This window comes from Orcinus orca, chromosome 3 (assembly GCF_937001465.1).
Source record: "Orcinus orca chromosome 3, mOrcOrc1.1, whole genome shotgun sequence".
Classification (NCBI taxonomy): Eukaryota; Metazoa; Chordata; class Mammalia; order Artiodactyla; family Delphinidae; genus Orcinus; species Orcinus orca.
In genome coordinates, this window is record NC_064561.1 from 130,714,148 (window position 1) to 130,739,327 (window position 25,180).

At 40.9% G+C, this 25,180-nt stretch overlaps 1 protein-coding gene and 1 long non-coding RNA gene across 2 annotated transcripts in view; both read left to right on the forward strand.

Annotated features, from left to right (window-relative positions):
* LOC117201675 (uncharacterized) overlaps positions 1–18,038 on the forward strand; it is a 282,833-nt gene extending 264,795 nt beyond the window's left edge. The window contains exon 4 of the long non-coding RNA XR_004483740.2: positions 14,133–18,038. This is a non-coding gene — a long non-coding RNA (uncharacterized LOC117201675). The remainder of the gene's footprint in view (positions 1–14,132) is intronic.
* A 2,502-nt stretch (positions 18,039–20,540) lies between these two features.
* Positions 20,541–22,160, forward strand: LOC101286022 (ras-related protein R-Ras2-like). The gene has a single exon (XM_049707963.1). It carries the CDS (start codon positions 21,042–21,044, stop codon positions 21,423–21,425), a length of 384 nt encoding a protein of 127 aa, XP_049563920.1. The 5' UTR covers positions 20,541–21,041; the 3' UTR covers positions 21,426–22,160.
* The last annotated feature ends 3,020 nt before the right edge of the window (positions 22,161–25,180 follow it).

Genomic DNA, 25,180 nt, shown 5'->3' on the forward strand with positions numbered 1-25,180 from the left:
CTGATCCCTACCGCCCCAAGTTTGGTGCTATTGAACAATTGTAACTGCCAATCAGAAGAATGCTCACTGTAAGATGTCCCTATTTAAGGCATGTAATTGGATTAGCAATTAATTATTCATGTCATAAGAGAGAGAGAGTATACTTGCTATGACCAATAGTTCCTGGTGTGGAAAAAGGAGAGGCTCAAGAGATGGTCTGGGTCATGCTCATGCCATCAGACACCTAAGGTACCTTCATCTCTACTCTAAAAATGAAATCACCAAGGTTTCAAGAGGTTAATTGACTTGTCCAAGATCACTCCATTAGATCATTATTAGTGGGAGGGAACAAGGGTGAAAGGAAGAAAATAACTATTTACCTTACATGCCATCCATACTATCTTTTGCTCCAGGGAGAACAAGGAGCCATAACCATCAGTAACTATAGAATATACACCAAACTCTCCACTATAAACTATAGAAGAGGTAGTCAGAGAGAAGGAGAGTAGAAAAGAAACAAAATGCCTGGACACTCAAAATGGACACAACAGATCAAATCCTAGATGTTGAACAGGCAGGACCCTTGGACAATGGGTCTACCCATGTTGTCAGGGATGAGTTGAAAGAAGAGAGTTATGAGAGGTGATGGTGCAGTCAGCATTGTTGACTTCTCAGAGGAGCAACTTGACTTTCCTGTGCTGTTTATTCCCAGCTACTCCGTTGGAGCAAAGGGACCACTATTACTTCTGGGCTTTCTTAGGGGTTGCTGAAAACATGTTCTGCTTTCCATGTGTAGTAGCATCTATAAAATGAGAATAACAATGATAGCGGTGATTTTGGAGAGTGGTTGCAAGAACTAAATTGGATGATATTTGTGAAGTAGTCAGCATTATATCGAGCACATCGTTATTCCCTAACAAAAGTGAATCCACTGCTTCTTTTCTTAGGAAATAGAAGTAGGGGCAAAAACTGGTATCATACTCTGTTGGCCTTTTCCTCTTTCCCTCTTCTCTGCTTTGAACTTGAAATAAGAGTGCCTGGGCTGAATAATATACTTCTATTGTAGGTGTTTTTTTTTGTTTTTTTCCTTTATCTCTTGAACTGTGAAATATCAGAGTAAAACCAAGAAAATAAATGTTCAATTCACCAGCATTTTGATCTTGTGCAAACCTTTGATAAGATAAGGCAGTTTCACGCAACCACTTGTTACATAGTCTCAGTGTCATATATTTATGAGGAATGGAACACTATTACCGTAGATTTAATCTGGATGTTGTATCAAAATGTATTATCAAGCCAAGAGTTCAAGTTATGCTGTTAATGTGACTAAACCCAAAGTAAAGACAACAGAGTACTTACTCATAACACACTCGAGAGCAGGAATAAAATTGGAATGTACCTCTGAGGGGCTGCGGCTGGGGATAGCCTACTGATATTTACAGAATATGCCATGTTTCAGAGGACGCATCTCTCCCTCTGTAGTATGACTTGAATAGTATTCTGATCCTGCTTGTTTTAAGAGGGTCAACAAATCAGCCAACCTTAAGAAGAGTCATATAAGAAAAGTGCACTTGTGTTATCAGAAGGAAGGGAAGAGTGGGGATAGATCTGTTAAAAGCCCACTGACCACAAAGGAAGGGCAGATATGCCAATCCTACAAAGCCTTGGCTGAACCACGGAGCTCAGAAGCAGGAACTGTTTCTTTAAGAGAGAGGAAGAAAAATGAACCCAGAGTCCATTATGGAGGGAAAACTCTTCAGTACATGGTATTTGTATTAGTTGGAAACAACAAACTTTGGCTGAGTTTTAATTTTTAGAAGTTTCTTGAAGACATATTTAATTGATTCAGAAAAACCTGGAAGATGGAGAACCAAGAAAATAAAGAGGCTAGGACCAGAGCCAAAACAGTGCTACAGGAATTTTCTGATGGGGATGGTGTATTGGTTTGCTAAGGCTAGCATAACTAAGGACCAAAGAGTGGGTGGCTTAAACAACAGAAGTTTATTGTCTTACAGTTCTGGAGTCTAGAAGGCCAAGATTGAAGTGTCTGCAGGGCTGGTTCCTTCTGAGGGCTGTGAGGGAAGGATCTGTTCCAGGCCTCTCTCTTTGGCTTATAGATGGCCTTCTTCATGTTCAAATGGCATTCTCCCTGTATTTCTCTTCACATTGTCTTCCTTCTTTGCATATCTCTGTGTCCAAATTGCTCCTTTTTATAAGAACATCAGTCATTTTAGATTAGTGCCCACCCTAATGACCTCACTCTAACTTGATGACCTCTGCCAAGACCCTATCTCCAAACAAGGTCACGTTCTGAGATACTTGGGATAAAATAATCAACATAAGAATGAGGGGGGGGGACATAATTTGACCCCAAACAGATAGCCCCACTCGATACTACTTATAGGACCCTGTTTCCTTCTGGTGCTATTACCCCTGCTACCTAGATCACTGAGGGAGGAATGCTCCACTGCCCCAGCTGGAAGCACTTGGCTGGACTTGGTCTCATGCACACACCACCCCTGCCAGTGAGCAGAAAGAAAACTAGAATTGGACTCTTCAGTTTCTAGAGTGGGAGGCAGGTTCTGCCTTCTGCCAAGATGCATGCTATGAGAACACCTTAAAAGGATGTTTCAGTGGCTGAGCAGTTAAAAACCTGTCAAGTAGCCACATCAGTACTTTTTCAGCCAACCAGTGTCTTCAGGGAGGCATGTTAGTCTTCAGAAAGAGGCTCTGAATAACATATAAATAGAGGGTCTAGAACCAAGTCAGTTGAAGAGGGACTCTAATGATTAATGGCAAAACTTGTAAGTTGTAGTCCAAGTCTCTCTCTCTTCAGATTGAGAGATGTGGGATAATGTGGAGCCTTTCTGCTCAAAGTGATTGACTTCTGCCTTCACAATCCCAAACGGAAGAGGCAAGCACCCAAGTCCCTGTAGCCCTTGTCCTCTCTGACTTTGCCACCACAGTCATCTGTGATGAGACATGTAAGTGCTGAGAAGTGGGGAGCAAAGGTTTCTTTGGATTAGGAGAGAAGCAAAAGGAGGCAAATGATGCCAGAGCCCTTGGTCAGAATCACTGCTGAGTAATAGACATCCGTGTTAGGAGAGTCTCTATGGAAACTTATCTAGAGAGAAGAGTGTCAGGGAGAAAACTCAGTCCTGTGTCTTCTCATGGGAATACATAAGAATCAAATGATATACGCACCTGAGAATGCACAGCTACTGCCATGACAAGGTTCTTGGCTTCACACCTCTCATGACCATGCCTTCTATGGGCGATTCTTTCTGCAGGGCTCTCTTGCCCACTTGCAGTTTCATTATTTATTGAGCACCTCTTGGGCCAGGCACCGTGCTAGGGACTGGAGACGCAAAGATGAAGAGACTTGATCCCTGTCCTCAGGGAGATTGCAGCATACTGGGGGAGACTGACATGCTCATAAAGAGCTACAAAACAATATTTTAAAGCATATATCAGTATGTGGAATTAAGTGTATTTTCATGTGTTTATAATTATTCACTCTCTGTCCTCCACCACTACAGTGTAATGGACTTTGTTACATTCACTGCTGAGTGTGCAGCACCTCAGCACCTCCAGTCTAGAGAATGTTCGGGATTCAGTACATATGCATGAGTAATTTCTACACTAGAAGCATATCAAAAAGAGTGTGCAAGTCTGCTGAGGGAAGTCAGGGAGGCTTCTCAGAGGAGAAGGCTCTACGTCATCATGATTTGATCTCATTGTGGTGGATTAATTGCATTATTAGCCATGGGATTTTCATACCTCCCTATGTGCATGCCCTATGACATTGAGCTTGGCCATGTGGCTTCTTTGGACAATGGGATAGTAGCAAATTTGATGCAAGCAGAAACTTGAAATGTGGTTTCTGATTTCTCTCTTGGAACCTTGCTGCCACCAGAAACACAAGCCTAGACTAGCCTGCTGGGAGACAGGAGACCATATGGGACAGAGATGAGTTACCCCAGCTGAAGCCCATCCCAGACCAGCTAGCCCCATGAGAGCGGACAGCTGATTGCAGATATGTGCATGAGCCCAGGCCAGATCAGCAAAGCTGCCCAGCTCATTCATAGAGGAATGAGAAAAAAATAAATTGCTGTTTTAAGCCAATAAGGTATGAGGTAATTTGTTACACAGCATTACTGTGGCAGTAGATAACTGATACACTCACCATCTCACTCAACAACAACCTGTGAAATAGTACTTTTTGTTGCCACTTCAAATATAAGAAAACTGAGGTTCAGAAACAAATAAATAGGAGGAAAATAGAATTTAGCCTGAGTCTTTATACCATAGCTGCCTTTATATTAGAAATATGACTCTGATATATCATGGGAGCCTGTGAGTTAATGATGTAAAGGAAGGGAGGAAGGGAGAGAGGGAAGGAAGAAGGGAGAGAAGGAGGGAAGGAGGGATGAAGAGAGAGAAAAGGGGGGAGGGAGGCATCTCTTTGTTCCCCAAGGCAATGTTCACTAATTTAGTCACACAGGTGGTACTTAGGGAGTTCTCAGTGATGTTTATTATAAACCATAGGCTAAATTAAGAGATAGATGAAAGGGACCTTTTTAAGGGTGAAAAGGGAAAAGAGGAATAAGCAAGAAAGAACAGGGAAAAGGCTGGATATGTTTCTGTTAGATGAAATCATTTATCCTACTTTTGGCTGGGTGGGCAGGGAAGGACTGTCTGGAGAGGTGGCAATCTGAGATCTGAATAACAAGAAAGAACCAGCCATGTGAGGATCAGGGAGAACAACATTCCAAGGCAAGAGAACAGCTGTGGCAAAGGAACAAAAGCCAAAACAAGCTTGGCAAGTTCAAGGACTCAAAGGAGGGCTAGGGTGGTCTGAGCAAAGTAGAGGAGGAGGGCAGATTTTATTCTAGGTGACGTCGGACTTGGGCGTTGAAAAATGTGGCTCTAGATTGTGGGGAGAATAGACTACAGGCAGGCAAACATGGAAGCAGGGAGACCAGGTAAGAGGTTATCATTGTTGTCCCCGGGAGAGCTGACGGCTGCTGGACTGTGACATTGGTGGTAAAGATCATGAAAGTGGAGTTTTCTTGGCATTAGAGTCAATCAGACCCGTCAATAAACTGGATATCAGGGAAAGGCAGGAATCAAGAATGACTCCCAAGTTTTGGGCTTGATCAACAGGGTGAGTAGGGGTGCCACAGAGACAACTGCAAGAAGAAGCGGGTTTGGTTTGGTTTTTCCCAGAGTTGGGGATTAATGGGAAAATGAGAACGGAGAGAGAAGAATGGGGATAAAGGCTCAAAACTATCGAGCCTACGCTGGAGAGAGACTGGGTTACCTTCTCCTCTACAGTATCACTCTGAAGCATCAGTCCACAGGCAGCGGGGCCGTGATCTAGTGTTTTAACATGTGTGAATGATCCAGGAAGGTTGGATTGTTATGGAATAAAGACAGACAATTAAAAAAATAGAACCACAGCACTGCTAAAAAACAGCTTCTTAGTAAATAGCAACAGCTCAAGGCAGAGCATGCAAAGTTTGTTTTTCCTCTCCTAACCTAAGCACACACACATGTGAGGCCAGCGCTAGGCAGCGGTGAGTCCTCGGGTAACCACCTCCCTTTCCACACACCCTTCTCTGCCACAATGGAAAAAAGAGACCTTTGGGTCTCTTTTCTAATATAGCTCGCACTTGAATAGCACTTCAGCTGGTTGCTGACAATAGCTCAGTGAGGAGAGCAGGAAAGATACGATTATCCCCAATTTTTAAATTGGAAATCTGAAGCAGAGGCAAGGCCACGTGACTAATGAGTGATGGAGCTGGGACCTTCCAGTACCTAGGTCAGTGTGCTTTCATGGCGCAAGACTCTCTCTCCTTCCTAAGGCTGACTCTGTGTTGTTGAGGCTCAGCCCTTTGAATTTCTCAAACATGTTCTCCAGCCTCGGAGACCACCTCTGGTCAACCCCAGTTTTCAGTCCCCTCCTCTCCTCCCCCCTTCCCTACCCAACATGGATTCCACGGCTCATCCCTTCATCCATTAGGTTGTACACTCCGTGAAGCCCCGTGAGAACCCATCCTGTGATAATGTGAATTCAGTAGACGTTCTCTACGTGGCCCCATTCTCATTTCACTAACCTAGGCAAAGCAAGGCTCTCCACTGTACACCATATGCGTCATGTTATGATGGGGTTTTACTCTACGATCAATTCCTTTTTACTCCTCCTCCATCACATCCACTGGCCAACTGTTCACCTCAGGTTCAGTCCTTGGGCTGCCAAGAACTGCTGGGGGAAATCACCCATGGGCCAGGTGAAGGCAAGTTCAGGCTCTGCCCTGAGCTCCTGCTGTATCTCCAGTTTGTTCTCCTGAACTCTGTTTCAAGTCTTTCTACTCTTTACACTTCAGATCCCTCCCTCACTTAAAGGAGATGACTTCTTACTTCACAGGGACAATAGATTTCATATAGAAATGGCTTCAGTTTCTGGCCATGGGATCCACATATGTTCCTGCAACAGCATTTGTTGTTGTTGTTGTTTTTTTACCCTTCCAATTACAGTGAAGGAGTTGGTCCTTCTCTTTTATAAGGTCTCTTCATCCACTGTGCTCTGGATCCCATGTTCCTCTGTCTTTCAGCTTGTGTATTTCCAAATTCTTCCTCAACAGGTTCAAGTCTCTATCAAAAAGTAAGACAAAACAAAAATCCTTCCTTAGACTTCCATCTCCTACTCTAGCCATTATTTTGTCAGTCTCCACCCATTCATAGCGAACTTCTCATCTTTACCATCTTTTAAACTCTTATTCACTCTTCAACCTCTTACCAAACCTGGCTTCCTTCCCTATTACTCTATCTAAACCTGTTCCACTAACCCACGATCTCCATGTTGCTATGTTTGATGGACATTTCCTCATCTGATCTTATCTCTCAGACGTATGACACACAGTTAGACATTCCATACTTACCTTCAGGAAACATTCTGGACTTTATGGCATCATTTGCGCTAGGTTTTCTTTTAATTGGCTGACCAGCCCTTCTTTTTCACTCTGCTCTGTAGCCACCTTATCATCTTCTACTCAGCTATTAAATTTCTCCTCATTTGACACACTCCTCAGGTGATCTCATCCATACTCTGTACACAGATAACTCCCAAACCTTGACCTACTGCCAAGAACTTTCTACTGAACTTCAGACACATGTATCCATCTGTCTACATGACGTCTGCATGGATAAGCTTAATAGACTTCAAAAAGAACATGGTGCAAATTTGAGCTTGTGATCTTTCTCCTTGACACTATACTCTTCCTCCAGCAAATGACCCCACCATCCACTCAGTTGTGCCTGTAAAAATCCTAGTTGTTACCCATAATAAGTACTGTCATTCTCGCCTGCTTAGCAGTCATTCACCATTGCACTGGTAACAGCTCCTCAAATTTCCTTTCCCACTCTGCATCTGTTTGCTTCAGAGGGACAGATTCTGCCTTTCAGCCCCAGGAGTGAACATGATACCCAGGACTAACCAATGAAATTCAATTCTAGAATATTTCCTGAAAACAGTGAGAAGTTCTCTTCTGCTGGAGTTGCTACTCTGTGAGGATGTGAACCTGGAGCTGCCAGCATGTGGAAAGAGCTTTTCAGAGAGAGGGTGAAGCCAAAGCAGCAGATAAAGAATCAGAAAGAGATCTACTCTGTGAGGCATCATCTGAACTCCTGGATCCAGCCATGCCTGAAGCATCTGAGCTACTCCCAGGACTTTTTCTGCACCTGAATCAATCAATTTCCTTTTAGGCTTAAGCTAGTTTGAATTGGGTTGCAATCACTTGTACAGAAACAGTTCTATTATCTTTAGTGCCTCCCCTTCCCTCACCCCCTCACACCCCTCCCCGTCCAATCAGTCCCTCAGTTTTTTTGATTCCACTTCCTAGTTAGCTAAATATCTCTAAAATCACTCTTCTTTGATTTATTCCAACCATCACTCTAGGCCAAACCATTATCTCTCAGCTGGACAATCACAGTGGCATTCTAACTGATTCCTTGTCTCCCCTCCTGTTTCTTCAATCTGCTCTCTACACAATGGTCAGCAAGATTTTAATAAAACCTAAATCTGACTCTGTGTCTCTTCTACTTCGAGCTCCTTATTGCTTCCTCTTGCCTAGATAATTAAGTCCCCAAATGACTCACATGGCCTGTGGCCTCTGAATGGGCTGGTCCCCGTCTAACTTTCCAGGTTTATCTCATTCCATTTTCCCTCTTATATTCTCTTCATCCCAGCGATGTTAGGCACTACTGCTAAATCTCATCACCTTTGCAAATGCTCTTCCCCGTGCCTGAAGCAGTCTTCCCCCTGGTCTCCCCTCAACTGACTATGATTTAAAGTTCATTCCTCAGGAGAAGGCTTCCCTAACATACTACCATGAGCTATCTCTCACACCCCGACACCTTGTAGTCTATACTTTTCCTTCTCAGTATTTGTATTTGTAATCATTTAATTAAGCATTTAATGTTAATGATTAATTTCAAATCAACTCCCCCACTAGACTGTATGCTCCATGCGGGATCATGCCTGTTTTGTTCATCACTATAGCTTATCAAAGGGCCTGAGATCATTTTGAATAATTTTCCTTTGTTCTGGGTACTGGGAGATAGGGTGGGAAAGAGAAATTCAAGAAAAACAGAGATGTTTGATCAGGTTTACAGATTTCATTTTAGACTAAAAGCTGTATTTTTAAGCTGTTGACCATCTGTTATACCATTAAGGCAGTATCTCTTTAGGTGAAGATAAAGCAGAAAGTTGGGCAATTTCCTAAAAATCTGGTTTATGTACAGAATAAAATATGAAAGAAAAGAAAAACATACAAAACCTCAGCCTTCCTTGTTCTCTTCAACAAGGTGTTTGATAAAAAATAATAATAATAAAGAGAGGGAGGAAGCAACACTAGGTTAAAGAATTTTAAGGGACATAATAAATAGGTGCAATGCAGGGTCCTAGGTTTGAGTTTGGTTTGGATAAACCACTGTACAGGACATTTTGGGGACAAGGAGGGGAAATTTGAATACAGATTGGGTTTTAGACAAGAAAAAAATTTATTGACAAGGAAAGATGGAGATTATTAACTAAAGAAAGCAGGTTACAAACAGCACACCATCTCATTTTGGTAAAAATATGTATATGTATATTTATATATGCATGGAAAAAGCTTTCAGGATCTACGCACAGGTGTGTTAACAGTGGTAATCTATGGGTGGTAAGAATATGGTGCTATCATTTTCTTATTTTTTTAATCTTAATTTATAACTTTCTGCAAGGCACAAATGCTGCTTTTTGTAATAATAAAAATTAAAACATGAATGAATTTTTAAACTGTTTCAAGTAGGCTTAAACTGACTCAGATTTTCACTGAAAGCTGTCCAGGAAATTTTTTCTGTGTCCTCCACCTTGGAAATGAATAGTGTGTCCCAACTTCTAAGTAGGTCTCAGCGTGAAGGATTAAAAATTTTAACAGTCCTGGAACTGAAAGGGAATCAATCAGATATTGAGCACGCATACATTTTCTCCTGGCAATGTCAGTAAGCGACCTCCCCATCAGGAGCAGGGAAGGTTGCAAGAAAGCAACCTGACAACCAGGTGCTCGCCAGTCACCACTGAAGCAACTGTTTACTGCTCTAATGGAAATATCCACAGTTCATCAACTCCTAAGGGTAGTAAGTTCACAGAAATTTTAGGAAATGCTGAGTTCCAGTGCTGTCGGACAAGGAGAAGGAAGAGTATTTTGAAGACAACTGCAAAAGACTGGTAGGGTCACTTATTGGATGCTATTGAACCGATTATCAAGAGACTTGCGTTCAAGCCTTATGCCTAAGGAGCTGGGAAAGTTCACAGCCATGGGAGTCCTCATATTCTTTATCTATAAAGTGAGGTCTAGACAAAATCTAACATTTTAATTGCTTCACAACCATGGTTCATTGAATAACAAGATATTCTGTGGGAAACTAAGTTATAACATTAAATATCCCGGAGAATTTTGCCAACATCCCCTTTATGAATTCTCAGACTGCTGAGCTAGTTGCCTGTAGAGGGCAGTAGTCAGTTAATAACATCTTTTTGACTCGAGCCGGAAGGGACTTTATGGATCCCTCTTTGTCATACAGAAGGAAATTGAGGCCCAGAGAAATCAGTTTACTTGCTCAGAATCACACAGGTAGCACTAAAGCAGAGGTGAAAATATCTTTTTTTTAATTTAATTTTTAAAATTGAAGTACAGTTGATTTACAATGCTGTGTTAGAAAATGAAGAATTCTGATCCATGTTTAAAAAAAAAAAAAAACTTACACAGAGATCTAAACTTGAATTGCATTTAGTTGTCCATTTACTGAATCACCTCTTCTGAAAACAGTCACCACCACCATGAAACAAGGACACTATCCCAGAAAACCTACTCTTGAAGACATTTTTCTTGAAGACATTTAATTCCAATGTCACTCCCCAGTCACAGTGCTATCCAGTGAAATTCCCTCAGCCTGTTACCATTTTGTTGATAAACTATGCTGTTGAAATACTTCTTTGCCAAATGCATGTCTGTAGTCCTCAGAATGCTTTGGGGTACTGGGTGGTGTGTAGAGTTTTTATTTTTTTCCCTCTTAATCCCATCCATGGCTGTGGTTACTTGAGGTTGGTGTTCAGTTATTTCAGTCATCCCGTGATCAGATTAGATCTACCACTTTGCAAGATTGTCTCTTCCTTGCCAATATTCCAGAAAATTCCAGTCCATGTGGTCAAATACTATACATGGACTCAGGCTTTGTAAAACCATGACGAGGATATGTTTGATGTGTTAGCTTTGGGCTTTTCAGTTTGTTCTTATTTTGAGAAATAGACATGTAGTGGCATCATGCCGCAGTAGGAGAATCGTCAACTTTGGAGCCTAACGGAGGCTTAAATCCTGCCTCTGCTCATGTATCAGCCAGGTCTCTGCAACAAGTTACTCTGACTCTATGAGTATCAGATTTCTCATTACAGTATTTACCGTATAAGTGAAGATTAAATGAGAAAACTATAAGTACCTAGATCAGTGCCTGTAGTATATGACCTGTTATTAGAATTAGGAGAGAGCAAAAAGGAGAATTCCACAGTGTAATGGATTCAAGGTCATGGCCATTAAAGCAAGGTATTGTCTTTAAAATGACCCATGGGAAATAGATTAGATGAACGTTCCAGTGGATAAGTTTCAGGAAAGTAGCTTTTGACCCACCACAAGCTAGTGCCATGGTACTCCTATTGTTCACCGACTTTCACAGCAGTGACATTACTAAAATATAGCCTAAGTCACCCCACACATGTTAGTGGTGACCAAAGAGCATGCTCCGTTAAGAACATGAGTAGAGGAACTTAGAACAGTTAGCCACTCTCACTCCATGACATTTCTAGGATGCAGAGAGGGCGTTTCAGTTTCTTTTTCAACCCAGTCTTTTCTTAGAGCTTATGGAAAAGAGAATGAAGGAGGTCCTCAAAAACATGACGGTCCAAGCATAGGTACACTGTTGCTATGGCATTTTTTTCATAGTTTTGCATAATTGGTTCATACCCTTTGAGTGCATATTATGTTCAGAGCACCAGACATGTATTATTTCATTCAAACTCCACCACAACCTGATGGGGAGATACTGTTACTGACTTCAGTATATTGACGGAGAAACTGAGGTTTGACAAGTGTGTGTTGCTTGCCCAGGTCGAAAGTAATGTGGTGAAACCAGAATGAAACAGTAACTCCAGAGTCTGTGCTGGAGACACAGCACAATATATAAGTTTGGCATCTTATACATTGGCTTTTGTGAATGTGGTAATAGTGGGCAAAAAGGTAGATAGCAACCTGAGGGAGAAAAAAACTCAAGAAATCTACTGAGAACCAAAACCATTTCCATCCCCACAGTCTACATTAACATAAGTTTTCTATTCCATGGGTCTTCTTCAGCATAACTTTACTGTTCCAGAAAGCCCAAGAAGATGGCAATTACAAATGACTTTATCGTTCACTCCAAAGACCTCCCCAAAGACCCTTCAACTCATCTACTGAAAACATCAAAGAATAATTTTACATCAATTTGAGCATTTTCAAACCCCTCACCTCAAAATCTTCACCTTGCTATGTCCATTAATCCTAAAAATTATATTGTGGGGCTTCCCTGGTGGTGCAGTGGTTGAGAGTCCGCCTGCCGATGCAGGGGACACAGGTTCGTGCCCCGGTCCGGTAAGATCCCACATGCGGAGCGGCTGGGCCCGTGAGCCATGGCCGCTGAGCCTGTGCGTCCGGAGCCTGTGCTCCGCAACAGGGGAGGCCATGACGGAGAGGCCCGCGTACCGCAAAAAAAAAAAAATAAAAGATTATATTGTCCTCACCCAGCCCTAACCAGACCTCCCCACTCTCAAGATGAAAGACACACATTGAAGAAAACCATACTTCAAAATCTCGAAACTATTCCCAAGCTTGCCCTCCCTATTCTGAGCCTCTGCTAAGCCTGTTTGGTGAGATCTCTATTACCTGTAAAGCATTCGTTTCTTAACTGGGGCTGATTTTGCCTCCAAGAGGAAATGGAGCAATGTCTGGAGACATTTTTGATTGTCATGACTGGGGATGCTGCTGGCCTCTAGAGGGTCAGGGTCAAGATTGCTGCTAAACATCCTACAATGCTCAGGATAATCCCCGTCTTCTAACAAAGAATTATCCAGTATCAAAAGGTTATTTTGATAATATTTGGGGGAGCTAGAATTCAAACCACTAATTAGCAATGTCTAAATTCATTCTATATAGAAGTATCTCAAACTCTGAACCATTCTGGCTATGTTCTTATTCTCATTGCTATTCGTTTCCAGTATCCCTGCAGGTTAGTAAGCCCCAAATCCATGGTGCCCATCCTCAAGAATTTCATCCCGAGAGTCTATACTACAGACAAATACCTGACTTTCTTTTTTATGGGGCTTTCCATCTTCTAAGAAAAGATCACCTGGTGGTTCATTTATCTTTAATTTCTATACGTTGTATTCTGAATGAGCAGTTTGAATTGAGGGACTTGAGACCGCAGTTTTTTAGGAGATATCCTTATCTGTCTTAATAACTAGAGTTTCTGAAGGTGTGAAAATGGCTTTAATGAACAGGAAGCTTGTGCTACTGAAACCAAACAGCACTAAATCATAGCATACTAAAAGTAATAGAGAATATGGAATACTGCCTTTGGAAATTAGAATTGAATTTTACCTTTTCTTCTAGATATTTCCACGGATAACAATATTTCCTTGGACATCAGTGTTTGAGTTATAAGATCAATTTGTAACTGAAAATATAAACAGTCTACCTTTCCTGCCTGTGGTGGGTAAAAGGAAAAAGCAACTATATATAGAAAGAGTTCAAACACTGATATCACTTAAGTCTTGAAATACTGTGCAATGATTTTCTGAAGGCAAGTAATGGGTTTTGAATCTTGGGGATTTAATGAAATTAAATATCAGCCCTCACTCTGGGCACAGAAGCCAGGACTTGTGTTGTTGGAATGAAGCCCGTGATGATCTCAGCCTGTGCAGAAATTACATTGATAAACCCACAGTGCCTTTGTATTAGGCAGCAATGTGTCTGTCACCAAGAACTTCACTGAATCTTCTGGGAGCTCTCAAGCCCATCATAGAAGTATTGCCTATCTCAACACTTGTCACAGGAAGGACCCGGGAGGTTTTCCTTCTTTAAAATTTTGGGGTGATGAGAGTCTCGAGTCTTGTGGGGATCCACTCAGACCCCCAGAGTTGGTATAAAGATAATGTTAAAGACAAAACATTTTAGCTAAAGCAGAGGGGGAAAGAAATCTTATCTAAATGGCCCTTACCTGACCATGGCAGAGACTCCAGAGAAATACAACTGCTGTTAACCCCCTTCCCAGGGAGTTTCCTGCAAATGCAGCTGCCATGGAGACAGACTACCCATTCCCTTAGCATCAAAAAGTCCCATAGAACCTTCCCTACCTTCCCACTGAAGCCCTAGTCGCCACCACCCCTCTGTTAAATTTGGTACATGAACCTGTTAATCCCTGGCTGTTGAATGAGTTCCTCATCACTGACTACTTCCACCTGCCTGCATAAGTAATCCTTGTCTTTTCTCCTGTTAATCTGTCTATTGTTGGTTAATTTGTAGGCCCTCAACCACTAGACATCAGTTGGAAGAAGAAAAGTTTTCCTTCTTCAACAGTTCAACAGTTTGGGTGATAAGGACCGGATGGTAGGGGTGCCCTGCTCACCTAGAGACTGTAGCTGAGATCTTGGGACCTCTGACCAAGCTGACAGGTAAGTTTCCTTACCAGCCAGACTCCCAGGTCTCTCGGGGTCTGGTTGAGCAAAGGCAGTAAGAGCTTCTCTCTTTTTTTTTCTTTCCAGGGTTGAGATTAGCAGGAGAAAATACTTAACACGAACTAGTTCTTTGTATATTGTGACTCGGTTTTTTTTTTTTTTTTTTTTTTTGCTGTGAAGATATTTTTATTTACTTTTTTTGAACTTTTGAATTTTATTTATTTTTTATACAGCAGGTTCTTATTAGTTATCCATTTTAGGCATATTAGTGTATACATGTCAATCCCAAACTCCCAGTTCATCCCACCACCACCACCACTTTACCCACTTGGTGTCCATAGGTTCGTCCTCTACATCTGTGTCTCTATTTCTGCCCTGCAAACCAGTTCATCTGTACCATTTTTCTAGTTTGAGTGCTCTTATTGTAGATCCTTTCCCTCCCAGGGATAGCCACTCTGTCCTATCTGTTCATCTTTGTGTGTCCTGAGAGCTTGGTTTGTATCTAGTAAGTACATTCACTCTCTGGTTTTCTGTCTGCCCAGGGATGCAGATTTTTGGGTCTGTGTTCAGAAGAAGCCAAACATAGGTTGAGATCATGAGAATCTGTAGACTTCAGGACAAATATGTGAGGAGACTGGGCACCCCATTTGTGGCTGGTATCCTGCTAACCATTACCAGCTCTTAGTGCGTTCATCTCAGTCTAGATAAAGGGTCTTAGTCCGTAAGGACCTTATCCTCTGTTTCCTCGTTGCCTTGCTTGTGCTGGGAAGTCCTATCCCAGTATCACCTGCCTGGTGTCAGACACAGATCAGAAGGTCTGTAACTGGAGGTGTCTCACTTTAAAACACACAAAAAAATTATTTTCTTTATTTTTTTGGCTGCATCAGGTCTTTGTTGCAGCATGTGGGATTGTGGCGTGTGGGTTTTCTCTCTCTAGTTGTGGCGCGCAGGCTCAGGGCGCATAGGCTCTGTAGTTGTGGCGTGCGGGCTTAGTTGCCCTGTGGCATGTTGGATCTTAGGTACCAGACCAGGGATCGAACCCGCGTCCCCTGCATTGGAAAGTGGATTCTTTACCACCGGAACACCAGGGAAGTCCCGAGGTAGCTCACTTTTATGGGAAACTAGAGACACATGTTTTCACAAACACCACTCCCATCACCTGTGGCAAATGAGATTCTTTGCTTTCTTTCTCTTTGGCTATTGATGGGAGTGACTAAATTATGGGTCTTCATTTTCTGCACCCTTTTGGGGGGTTGCCTCTTGTGTCCATGGCTAAATCATTAAAAGGTCCATTGGTTTTGAGGCACATTTTAGAATACATATACGTTTGCAGATCCTAAGTCGTCAGTGGCTAGACAACAGATCTTTTGATTTGAAAAAGAGTTTATATTTGTAAGAATTTTTAGAGAACTCTCACCCTAAACAAATATCCTATTACCAGTATGGAAAAATCAAACTGAAAGGAGGACATAAAGAAAGATCACAGCTAGCTTAAAAGTCTCCCTTAACAAAATTAAAGAACAGAAATCAAAATCTATATCCACCATAAACTCCCTCCTCCACCTCCCTGCTACAAATGGCCCACTTGGGCCTTTCCCCTGAAGGTTAATTGGGCTAAAGTGGAATGAAGTACTCAGAGGGAAGGAATACATCCTAAAGCCTTTGTTGAACGATTTATAAAAACATTCCAAAGACACAGAGCTCTAAATCCAGAAGCCCTGGAACATAGGAATCTTGGTTTCTGCCTTAATTGGAACTCTCTCTGATATACGTAAGAATTTCAAAATAATATAGTTGGATGGGTAGGCCAGCCCCTTAATATCACTATTGAGGCTGCCACTCAATTCTTTGAAGAATTAAAAATACCTGTCCTGGGCTTCCCTGGTGGCACAGTGGTTGAGAGTCCGCCTGCCGATGCAGGGGACACGGGTTCGTGCCCCGGTCCGGGAGGATCCCACATGCCGCGGAGCGGCTGGGCCCGTGAGCCATGGCCGCTAAGCCTGTGCGTCCGGAGCCTGTGGTCCACAATGGGAGAGGCCGCAACAGTGAGAGGCCCGCGTACCGGAAAAAAAATTAAAAATCTGTCCTTATCTTACTAACCAAGTCTTTATAAAATCAGAAATATGGCTCTAGAAGTAACCCAAAGTACACCCATCTTTCTGACCAGTTCCAAAGCCTCCCCTATTCATCTCAAGATACTTGCTGATACTTTAAGAAGTCAGGATGTTGGAAAAGGGACTGACCTGAACTTAAGAAAAAGGGACACAAATAGTAATTACGCTAGGCCTCAGCCTCCTCAGTCCCGCTCCTCTGAAACCTCTTCGCAACTAGGCCTCAACCTGGGCCAATTAGAAACTACAGACTCTCAACACAAATAATTCTGCCCACCTACTACATCCCCCTCTCCCCCTCCCCCCTTAAAAATGCCTGTTTGCAAAGGCTCAGTGCTCCCAGACGAATTTACTGTTGTCCCAGCCAAAATCTGGTAATAGGCAAATATGCCCCTGAAAACGCTCTTAGAGCAGTTATTTTAAAAGGTTGCTTTCTTCCTCTCCCTCTTTGAGATGTAAATCTTCTACCACCCAGAACCATCTTCTCCAGGACCCGAGAGCCATCTCTTTAAAATGCAAACATCCAAGGAAATTAGGCTGGCTCTCAGCCTGAGGGATCCCTTGCTTTTAATTGTACTATTGCTTTCTGTCATAAAATATAAGAAATTTATTTCTCCTCTTAATAAAAACCAATTAATATCCCCCTTTAATGAGCCCCCAGTGCTCTTTTCCTTAGCACTCCCCGGGCTTTAAAAAGTAACTTCTCGGGACTTCCCTGGTGGTCCAGCAGTTAAGACTCTGCGCTCCCAATGCAGGGGGCCCAGCTTCGATCCCTGGTCAGGGAACTAGATCCTGCACGCCGCAACTAAAAAGATCCTGCACGCGGCAACTAAGACCCGGCATAGCCCAACAAACAAACAAATAAATAAACAGTAACTTCTCAGGCCACTAAAACAACCACCTGAGTGAGACTGAACTACAGCCCCCACTGATTATACATCAAGGCAAAGAAAAGGTCTTAAAGGTCTCCCCCACAAATATTGGTAAAAAGCTTTAGCCCATAGGTTGAACAAATAACAACTCATTTCATCTGCTAGAAACATAGTCTGAATAAAAAGTGGGACAAAGACAAACACTAATTCTTACCTAAACTAATAAATTTTGGATTACTATGAAAGCTGTAAGGTCTCTATTTGTGTCTGCATGTATGCTAATGTCTGTCTATGTATGTAATATGTATATGTGGTATTTTCTTACCCCTGGATGGTATAGCCAAATTAATTTATAAAATTCCTTAAAAGAGCTCTACTTTAATTGGCTTAGAGAAAAATAAAAACATATAAATGAAATTTTCCTAAAACTCAGAAATCTAAATTTTTTTTCAAATTCACATGATTTGGGTAAATCTTTAGTAAATAAGACTAGTTTAATATCATTTGTTTAATAATAAAAATAACTGTTTCTTCTGAGTTATCAGCATTATGATACAAACATATATTTTCAGACTACTTGGGTTTACTAATCAAATAAGCTATTATTTACTATATGTTTAAGATTATAAAACTTACAGATTTTATTTTTTTTATTGGAGTATAGTTGCTTTACAATGTTGTGTTAGTTTGTGTTGTATGGCAAAGTGAATCAGCCACACGTATATATATATCCCCTCTTTTTTGGATTTCCTTCCCATTTAGGTCACTACAGAGCACTGAGTAGAGTTCCCTGTGCTATACAGTCGGTTCTCATAAGTTATCTGTTTTATACGTAGTAGTGTATATATGTCAATCCGAATCTCCCAGTCCATCCCCCACCCCCCTTCCCCGCTTGGTATCCATACATTTGTTCTCTACGGCTGTGTCTCTATTTCTGCTTTGCAAACAAGTTCATCTATACCATTTTTCTAGATTCCACATATATGCGTTAATATACGATACTGGTTTTTCTCTTTCTGACTTACTTCACTCTGTATGACGGTCTCTAGGTCCATCCATGTCTCTGCAAATGGCACAATTTTGTTCCTTTTTATGGCTGAGTAGATTTTATTTTTTTTTAATTGAAGTATAGTTGATTTACAATGTTTTAGGTGTACAGCAAAGTGATTCAAAGATATATATATATGTGTGTGTGTATATATATGTTCTTTTTCAGGCTCTTTTCCATTATAGGTTATTACAAGAAATTGAATATAGTTCCCTGTGCTATACAGTAGGTCCTTGTTATTTATCTATTTTATATATAGTAGTGTGTATCTGTTAATCCCAAATTCCTAATTTATCCCTCCCTCCTCCTCCCCTTTGGTAACCATAAGTTTGTTTTCTATGTCTGTAAATCTGTTTCTGTTTTGTAAATAAGTTCATTTATATCATTTTTTTAGATTCCACAAATAAGTGATATCATATGATATTCATCTTTATCTGACTTACTTCACTTAGTATGATAATCTCTGGGTCCATCCATGTTGCTGCAAATAGCATTATTTCATTCTTTTTTATGGCTGAGTAATATTCCATTGTGTATATACACCGCATATTCTTTATCCATTCATCTGTAATGGGCACTTAGATTGTTTCCATGTCTCAGCTATTGTAAATTTTGCTGCTATGAACATTGTGGTGCATGTACCTTTTCGAATTAGAGTTTTCATCTTTTCTGGATATATGCCCAGGAATGGTATTACAGAATCATATGGTAACTCTATTTTTAGTTTTTTAAGGAACCTCCATACTGTTCTCCATAGTGGCTGCACCATTATTCTCACCAACAGTGGAAGAGGGTTCCCTTTCCTCCACACCCTCTCCAGAATTTAGTATTTATAGACTTTTTGATAATGGCCATTCTGACTGGTGTGAGGTGATACCTCATGGTAGTTTTGATTTGCATTTCTCTAATAATTAGCAGTGTTGAGCATCTTTTCATATGCCTGCTGGTCATCTATATGTTTTCTTTGGGAAAATGTCTATTTAGGTCTTCTGCCCATATTTTTCTTTTGACTGAGTTATTTATTTTTTTGATAGTGAGCCATATAATATATGTGTTTTGGAAATTAATCCCTTGTTGGTCGCATTGTTTGCAAATATTTTCTACCATTCTGTAGGTTGTCTTTTCGTTTTGTTTATGGTTTCCTTTGTTGTGCAAAAGCTTTTAAGTTTAATTAAGCCCCATTTGTTTATTTTTGCTTTTGTTTCCATTACTCTAGGAGACAGATCCAAAAAAAATATGACTGCGATTTATGTCAGAGTGTTCTGCCTATATTCTCCTCTAGGAGTTTTATAGTATATGGCCTTATGTTTAGGTCCATTTTGAGTTTATTTTTGTATATGGTGTTAGAGAATGTTCTAATTTCATTCTTTTACATGTAGCTCTCCAGTGTTCTCAGCACCACTTACTGAAGAGACTGTCTTTTCTCCATTGTTTATTCTTGCCTCCTTTATCATAGATTAATTGACCATAGTGAGTGGGTTTATTTCTGGGCTTTCTATCCTGTTCCATTGATCTATGTGTCTGTTTTTGTGCCAGCACCATACAGTTTTGATTACTGTAGCTTTGTAGTATAGTCTGAAGTCAGGGAGCAAGATTCCTTAGAGATTTTATTTTAATCAAATTAAATCATTGCTCTTACAAATTTTAATTCAACAACAATTGTGTTTTATTATATGTCTGCTTAGAAGTACTTTCCAAAATCTTTTTGGTAACTTGAAACCTTAGAGTTATACAAAGTTAAATAATAGATATCCATTAAATATCCATTAAATATCTAGATCATTTCCAAATAATATAAAATACTGAAACATTAATTACTAAACATAACTTTAAGTTTATCTATTTTGACTTCTTATTTATACAGGAAACTAAAGATATTTGGTTCTATGAACAAAAATGATATTTTTGTCATATTGAGAAATTGTACTTTGAGGGCAGCATAAGTCTCTAGAACCTGTGAGATGATGTATTGATAAATTTGCTGATCTACTACACAATGCTGGTGGTCTATGACAGTTCACAATTGTCTACTTCCTAGTTTTCTCTGGGAAATAAAGGTTACTAAGGGTTCAAAATTATAATCAATATATGTAAATGAAGCTACTAGAAATAAATAAGGGTGAAGAAGAAAACTCTGAATGCAAAGTATTCAAGGAGTGTAGGATTGTGTTTGCTAAGAAAAAGAAAAGAGTAATTCTGTCCAAAAGTAGTTGTTTAAAGATTGTTCCATTGGCACTGTGAAGACGTGTGCTGCAGTGCGCCCCCCGGCCACTGAAGCCCCTCGCTGCTGTGGTCACCTCGCTTCTCTGCGCCTCGGTCGGGACCCAGGCAGCCCGGGCGCTGCGCTGCCACCCAGACGGGCCCTCCAGCAGCTCCTGGCGCCCGGGACCCCCGCCCGGCTGCTCGCCCGCGGCCCACCGGCCGCTCAAGTCTCCAGAGCCGGGCCTAGGACGGGCGGCAGCTCGGCGTGGCCGGGCTGGGCTTGGCGGCATCCACATGGCCGCCGCCGGCTGGCGGGACGGCTCCGGCCAAGAGAAGTACCGGCTCGTGGTAATCGGCGGGGGCGGCGCGGCAAGTTGGCGTTCACCATCCAGTTCACCCAGTCCTATTTTGTAACGGATTATGATCCAACAGTCGAGGATTCCTCCACAAAGCAGTGCGTGACAGATGACCGGGCAGCCCGGCTAGATGTTCTGGATACAGCGGGACAAGAGGAGTTTGGAGCTATGAGAGAACAGTATATGAGAACTGGCGAGGGTTTCCTGTTGGTCTTTTCAGTCACAGATAGAGGCAGTTCTGAAGAAATCTATAAGTTTCAAAGACAGATTCTCAGAGTAAAGGATCGTGATGAGTTTCTAATGACTTTAATTGGTAATAAAGCAGATCTGGATCATCAGAGACAGGTAACGCAGGAAGAAGGACAGCAGTTAGCACGACAACTTAAGGTAACATATGTGAAGGCGTCAGCAAAGATTAGGATGAATGTAGATCAGGCTTTCCATGAGCTTGTCCGGGTTATAAGGAAATTTCAAGGGCAGGAATGTCCTCCTTCACCAGAACCAACGCGGAAAGAAAACGACAAGAAAGGCTGCCACTGTGTCATTTTCTAAGAATCCCTTGAATTTTAGCTACAAACTGCCAGGAAAAGCCCTCATCTTCTCCCTCTCTCCTTACAGTTAACATCACGCCGGTACCTTTCTAGCCTTAGATAAATGATCACCGTGGTAGCCTTAGACCAAGAAGCTGGCTAATCCTTTCCATGAAGCTAATCCAATGGTCATTCAAGACAGATTTAAAGGAAACACTAAGGCTGCTTCAAAGATTAATTCCTTTAAAATGGATATCTATATATACAGACACATTCTTTTTTTAAGGGCTTACTTTTAATAAGGATGAATCAGCTTTGGAACCTAAGCTGTTTGCCAAGCTGAAGTCATAGGTTGTGAAATAACTTTTAACTTCTGGAATCATATCGCCTACTGTTACTCTAAATAGAAACATAGGGAGTTTTTTTTTTTAATGTGAATTTTTGCCTATCTCTAAAAATTTTGATGTCAACTTTAGTTAACCTTAAATACACTGAATTGAATTCACAGAAGTGAGACATCTCAGACCTTTACTGATGCTATAGCCTTTGTTTTCCAGTGGCCAAAATACCAAAATGCCTATTGTATTTATAGGTTAAAAACTGCATGTAAAGCCTTTACTATTATTCCTAAAGATAATATTCTATGTGGCCAAATATTTGGACTCATTCTGGACTTAGGAATTTTAGTGTTCTTGGTTTTTTAATTTAACTCTTTTCACAGCCATGTTGAGAGTAAAAATAAATAATTCCTGTCTGTCTTCCTTTTCAAGTATTTCTGGGTAAGGGATTCAAAAAACTAAAACTGTTTTTGTTTATAACATAAAATATGGAATTGATCTTTCCAGGGTCAGAGATGATTAACGTTTTGCTATATACTTTTATACGTTATTTTCTTATCAAACTAGTTAACAAGTATTTTTATATGTTTGTAAGCAAATATGCTCTCACAGCATACCTCGTGTATATGTAAAGATAAGTATTTAATTCTTACTGTTCACTTTTAGCTGACAAAGGAAAAAAAAGTGAAAACTACAGAAACTGTGGTAGAACCTTACATGCTGTTCTGGTCCTGGTTGTACCCACCTTTGGCCAGTCACATAGCTACTCAAGAAACCTTCGCAATAGAGTACGACAGGATGAGAATCTGAAATCACTTCCGATATCCCCTACTAGATACTGACTGCTATGTCAAGTAGTAAGTGGTAAAACGTTTAGTTGACAATTAGTATAACTGTGGGTGACTTCTGATTTCGTTTTTCATTCTGTGGATTGTGTTTAAACAATTCAAAGGTATGTTCCTGATTTTGAGATACTAAGTGGTATTGCGAGCTGTCACTTTATTGAATGCGTACAACAGTTGCACGAAGTTTATAAAGCATATCCTTGTATGCTAGAATTAAAATTGCTCTGTTATCTCACACACACACACACACACACACACACAAAAGATTGTTCCAGGAGAAAAAAGAAAAAAAAGAGAGACAAGGGGCTTCTCTGGTGGCGCAGTGGTTGAGAGTCTGCCTGCCGATGCAGGGGACGCGGCTTAGTGCCCCGGTCCGGGAAGATCCGACATGCCGCGGAGCGGCTGGGCCCGTGAGCCATGGCCGCTGGGCCTGCGCGTCCGGAGCCTGTGCTCCGCAACGGGAGAGGCCACAACCGTGAGAGGCCCGCATACCGCAAAAAAAAAAAAAAAAAAGAAAGAGAAACAGAAAGATGAATAAATATAGGAAGTTTTACAGGTTGGGGAGTGGGGTGATGTTGTGGGACACAGAGAGAGAATCTTATCTAATGTGGTCAGGCTGGCTAAGACTGAATGGATTTACTGTAAGTTTTATAATGTCAATATTGTTTTAATATCAATAATGTATTGATGCAAAATTAGAGTTTGGTTTTCTCTCCCTTAAAAAGACAAAGTTTTGGGGCTACCCTGCTGGTGCAGTGGTTGAGAGTCTGCCTGCCGATGCAGGGGACACGGGTTAGTGCCCCGGTCCGGGAAGATCCCACATGCCGCGGAGCGGCTGGGCCCGTGAGCCATGGCCGCTGAGCCTGCGCGGCCAGAGCCTGTGCTCTGCAACGGGAGAGGCCACAGCAGTGAGAGGCCCGCGTCTGCAAAAAAAAAAAAAAAGAAAAGACAGAATTTCTTGGATTACTGGTCTGTTCTTAATAAGAGATTGTAAAAAGGTTCTCTTTACCTTTTAAGTCATCTACTTAGGAAGCAAAGATTCTGTGTCTTATTGGAATAATTTCCAGTACTTTAACCATGTTTTTGATTATTTAAGAAGACCAGGTCTTTTTTCTTAAATAAAAACTGACCTGTGATCCTATTTAATCAGGTGTTCAAACCTGCTGACGTTTTGAACAGCTTCCCAAAATCAAATTCTAAATGAAGTCTTTTTGACCTGGAACTGACTTTGAGACTTTCCACGGGGTCCCTGGAAAATCTCAAAGGGTTTGTCCTCTCACCTTGTGAAAAGGGAGATGTTTAACTAATTAAGTTTATGTCATAATAAGTTAAGTTGCACGGAAGCACTGTCAGATGGGAAGAGGTGCTTAACCTTCCCTAGGTTATACTGGTATGCCTAAATGTTATTGATATAAGTACTTCAGAAATTCTATGAAGTTCCTAGAAATTTGTCAATGCCCTCATTGTCTATGATATGTCCTGATAGAATGTTATCAGTCATAATTTCAGTTATTATCCTAAGAGAATATATGTCACAGAAACAACCAAATTTGTCAACTGCATTATTTTTTATAATGAATTCTCATCAAACTTTAACAGTGGCCATTTTAAGTTTTTTGTCATTCACAGATAGTTATTCTGTTATTCTGATGCTTTCCTGAAAGCTCTTGCAATCAGCTACAAGCCGGAATACTTTGTCTTCAACAAAAGGGATGTCTCAGAGAACCACAGAAAGATCTATGACCTAAGGTACTCTGGGGTACAGGCTTCTGATGGCATTGCTCATATAAATTTGAGATCATACCACTAAGGATATCCAGAATTCTAGTGGTGAAGCTGATGACTTCACAAAACTGCTAAGCCAGTTTCAAGTGGGACAAGAATTATTATGTGGGACTGAATGAGCAAGTGAAAAATGATTATAATTTTTATGGATTTTTTTGTTTATTTGTTTGGAATATTGCTTGTTCTTAGATGTTTTGTTTTTCTGGATATAAGGAACCCCTTTTCTGTTTTCTCCTAAGCTATCTATAACTCACAACAATTAAGAAGATTATATCTTTGCAAACTGAAAAGAAACATTTATCTTTTTTTCCCTAACTGATCCCTCCAGAATTCAGAAACTCTTACTGAATATTTTTACTCTCATTGCAATATAGTTGCTTGCATAAGTTCAGTAAGAATCTGTTCTCTTTGTAACAGGACATAATTGAGAAAATTGGGTATATCACCAAGGCTTTAACTGGAATGTCATATTTGAGATTCATGTGCACAGAATCATCTATGACCAAACAGTTTTCAGGAAGTAAGATTGCTTTATGAAGCCAATGTTTACAAAACCGTTCTGGAAAAACTGTCCTGGTACCTGGCTTACAGACTTCCCGGCCTTTATAGGTGAGTAGGGAAAGTCACTTTCTGGCAGGCCCAGGAACTTTAGGATATTTTGGGAAACTCAAGAAGAAAGGAAATCACCAAATCTATAAATACTGCAGATGAAGTCTGATAAGTTCATGGCTTGGCTTGCAAGCATCAAGAGGCATTTAAAAGTCCAATCTGAGATTCCTTATAAAAGTTCCAGCCAAGCAAACTTTAAG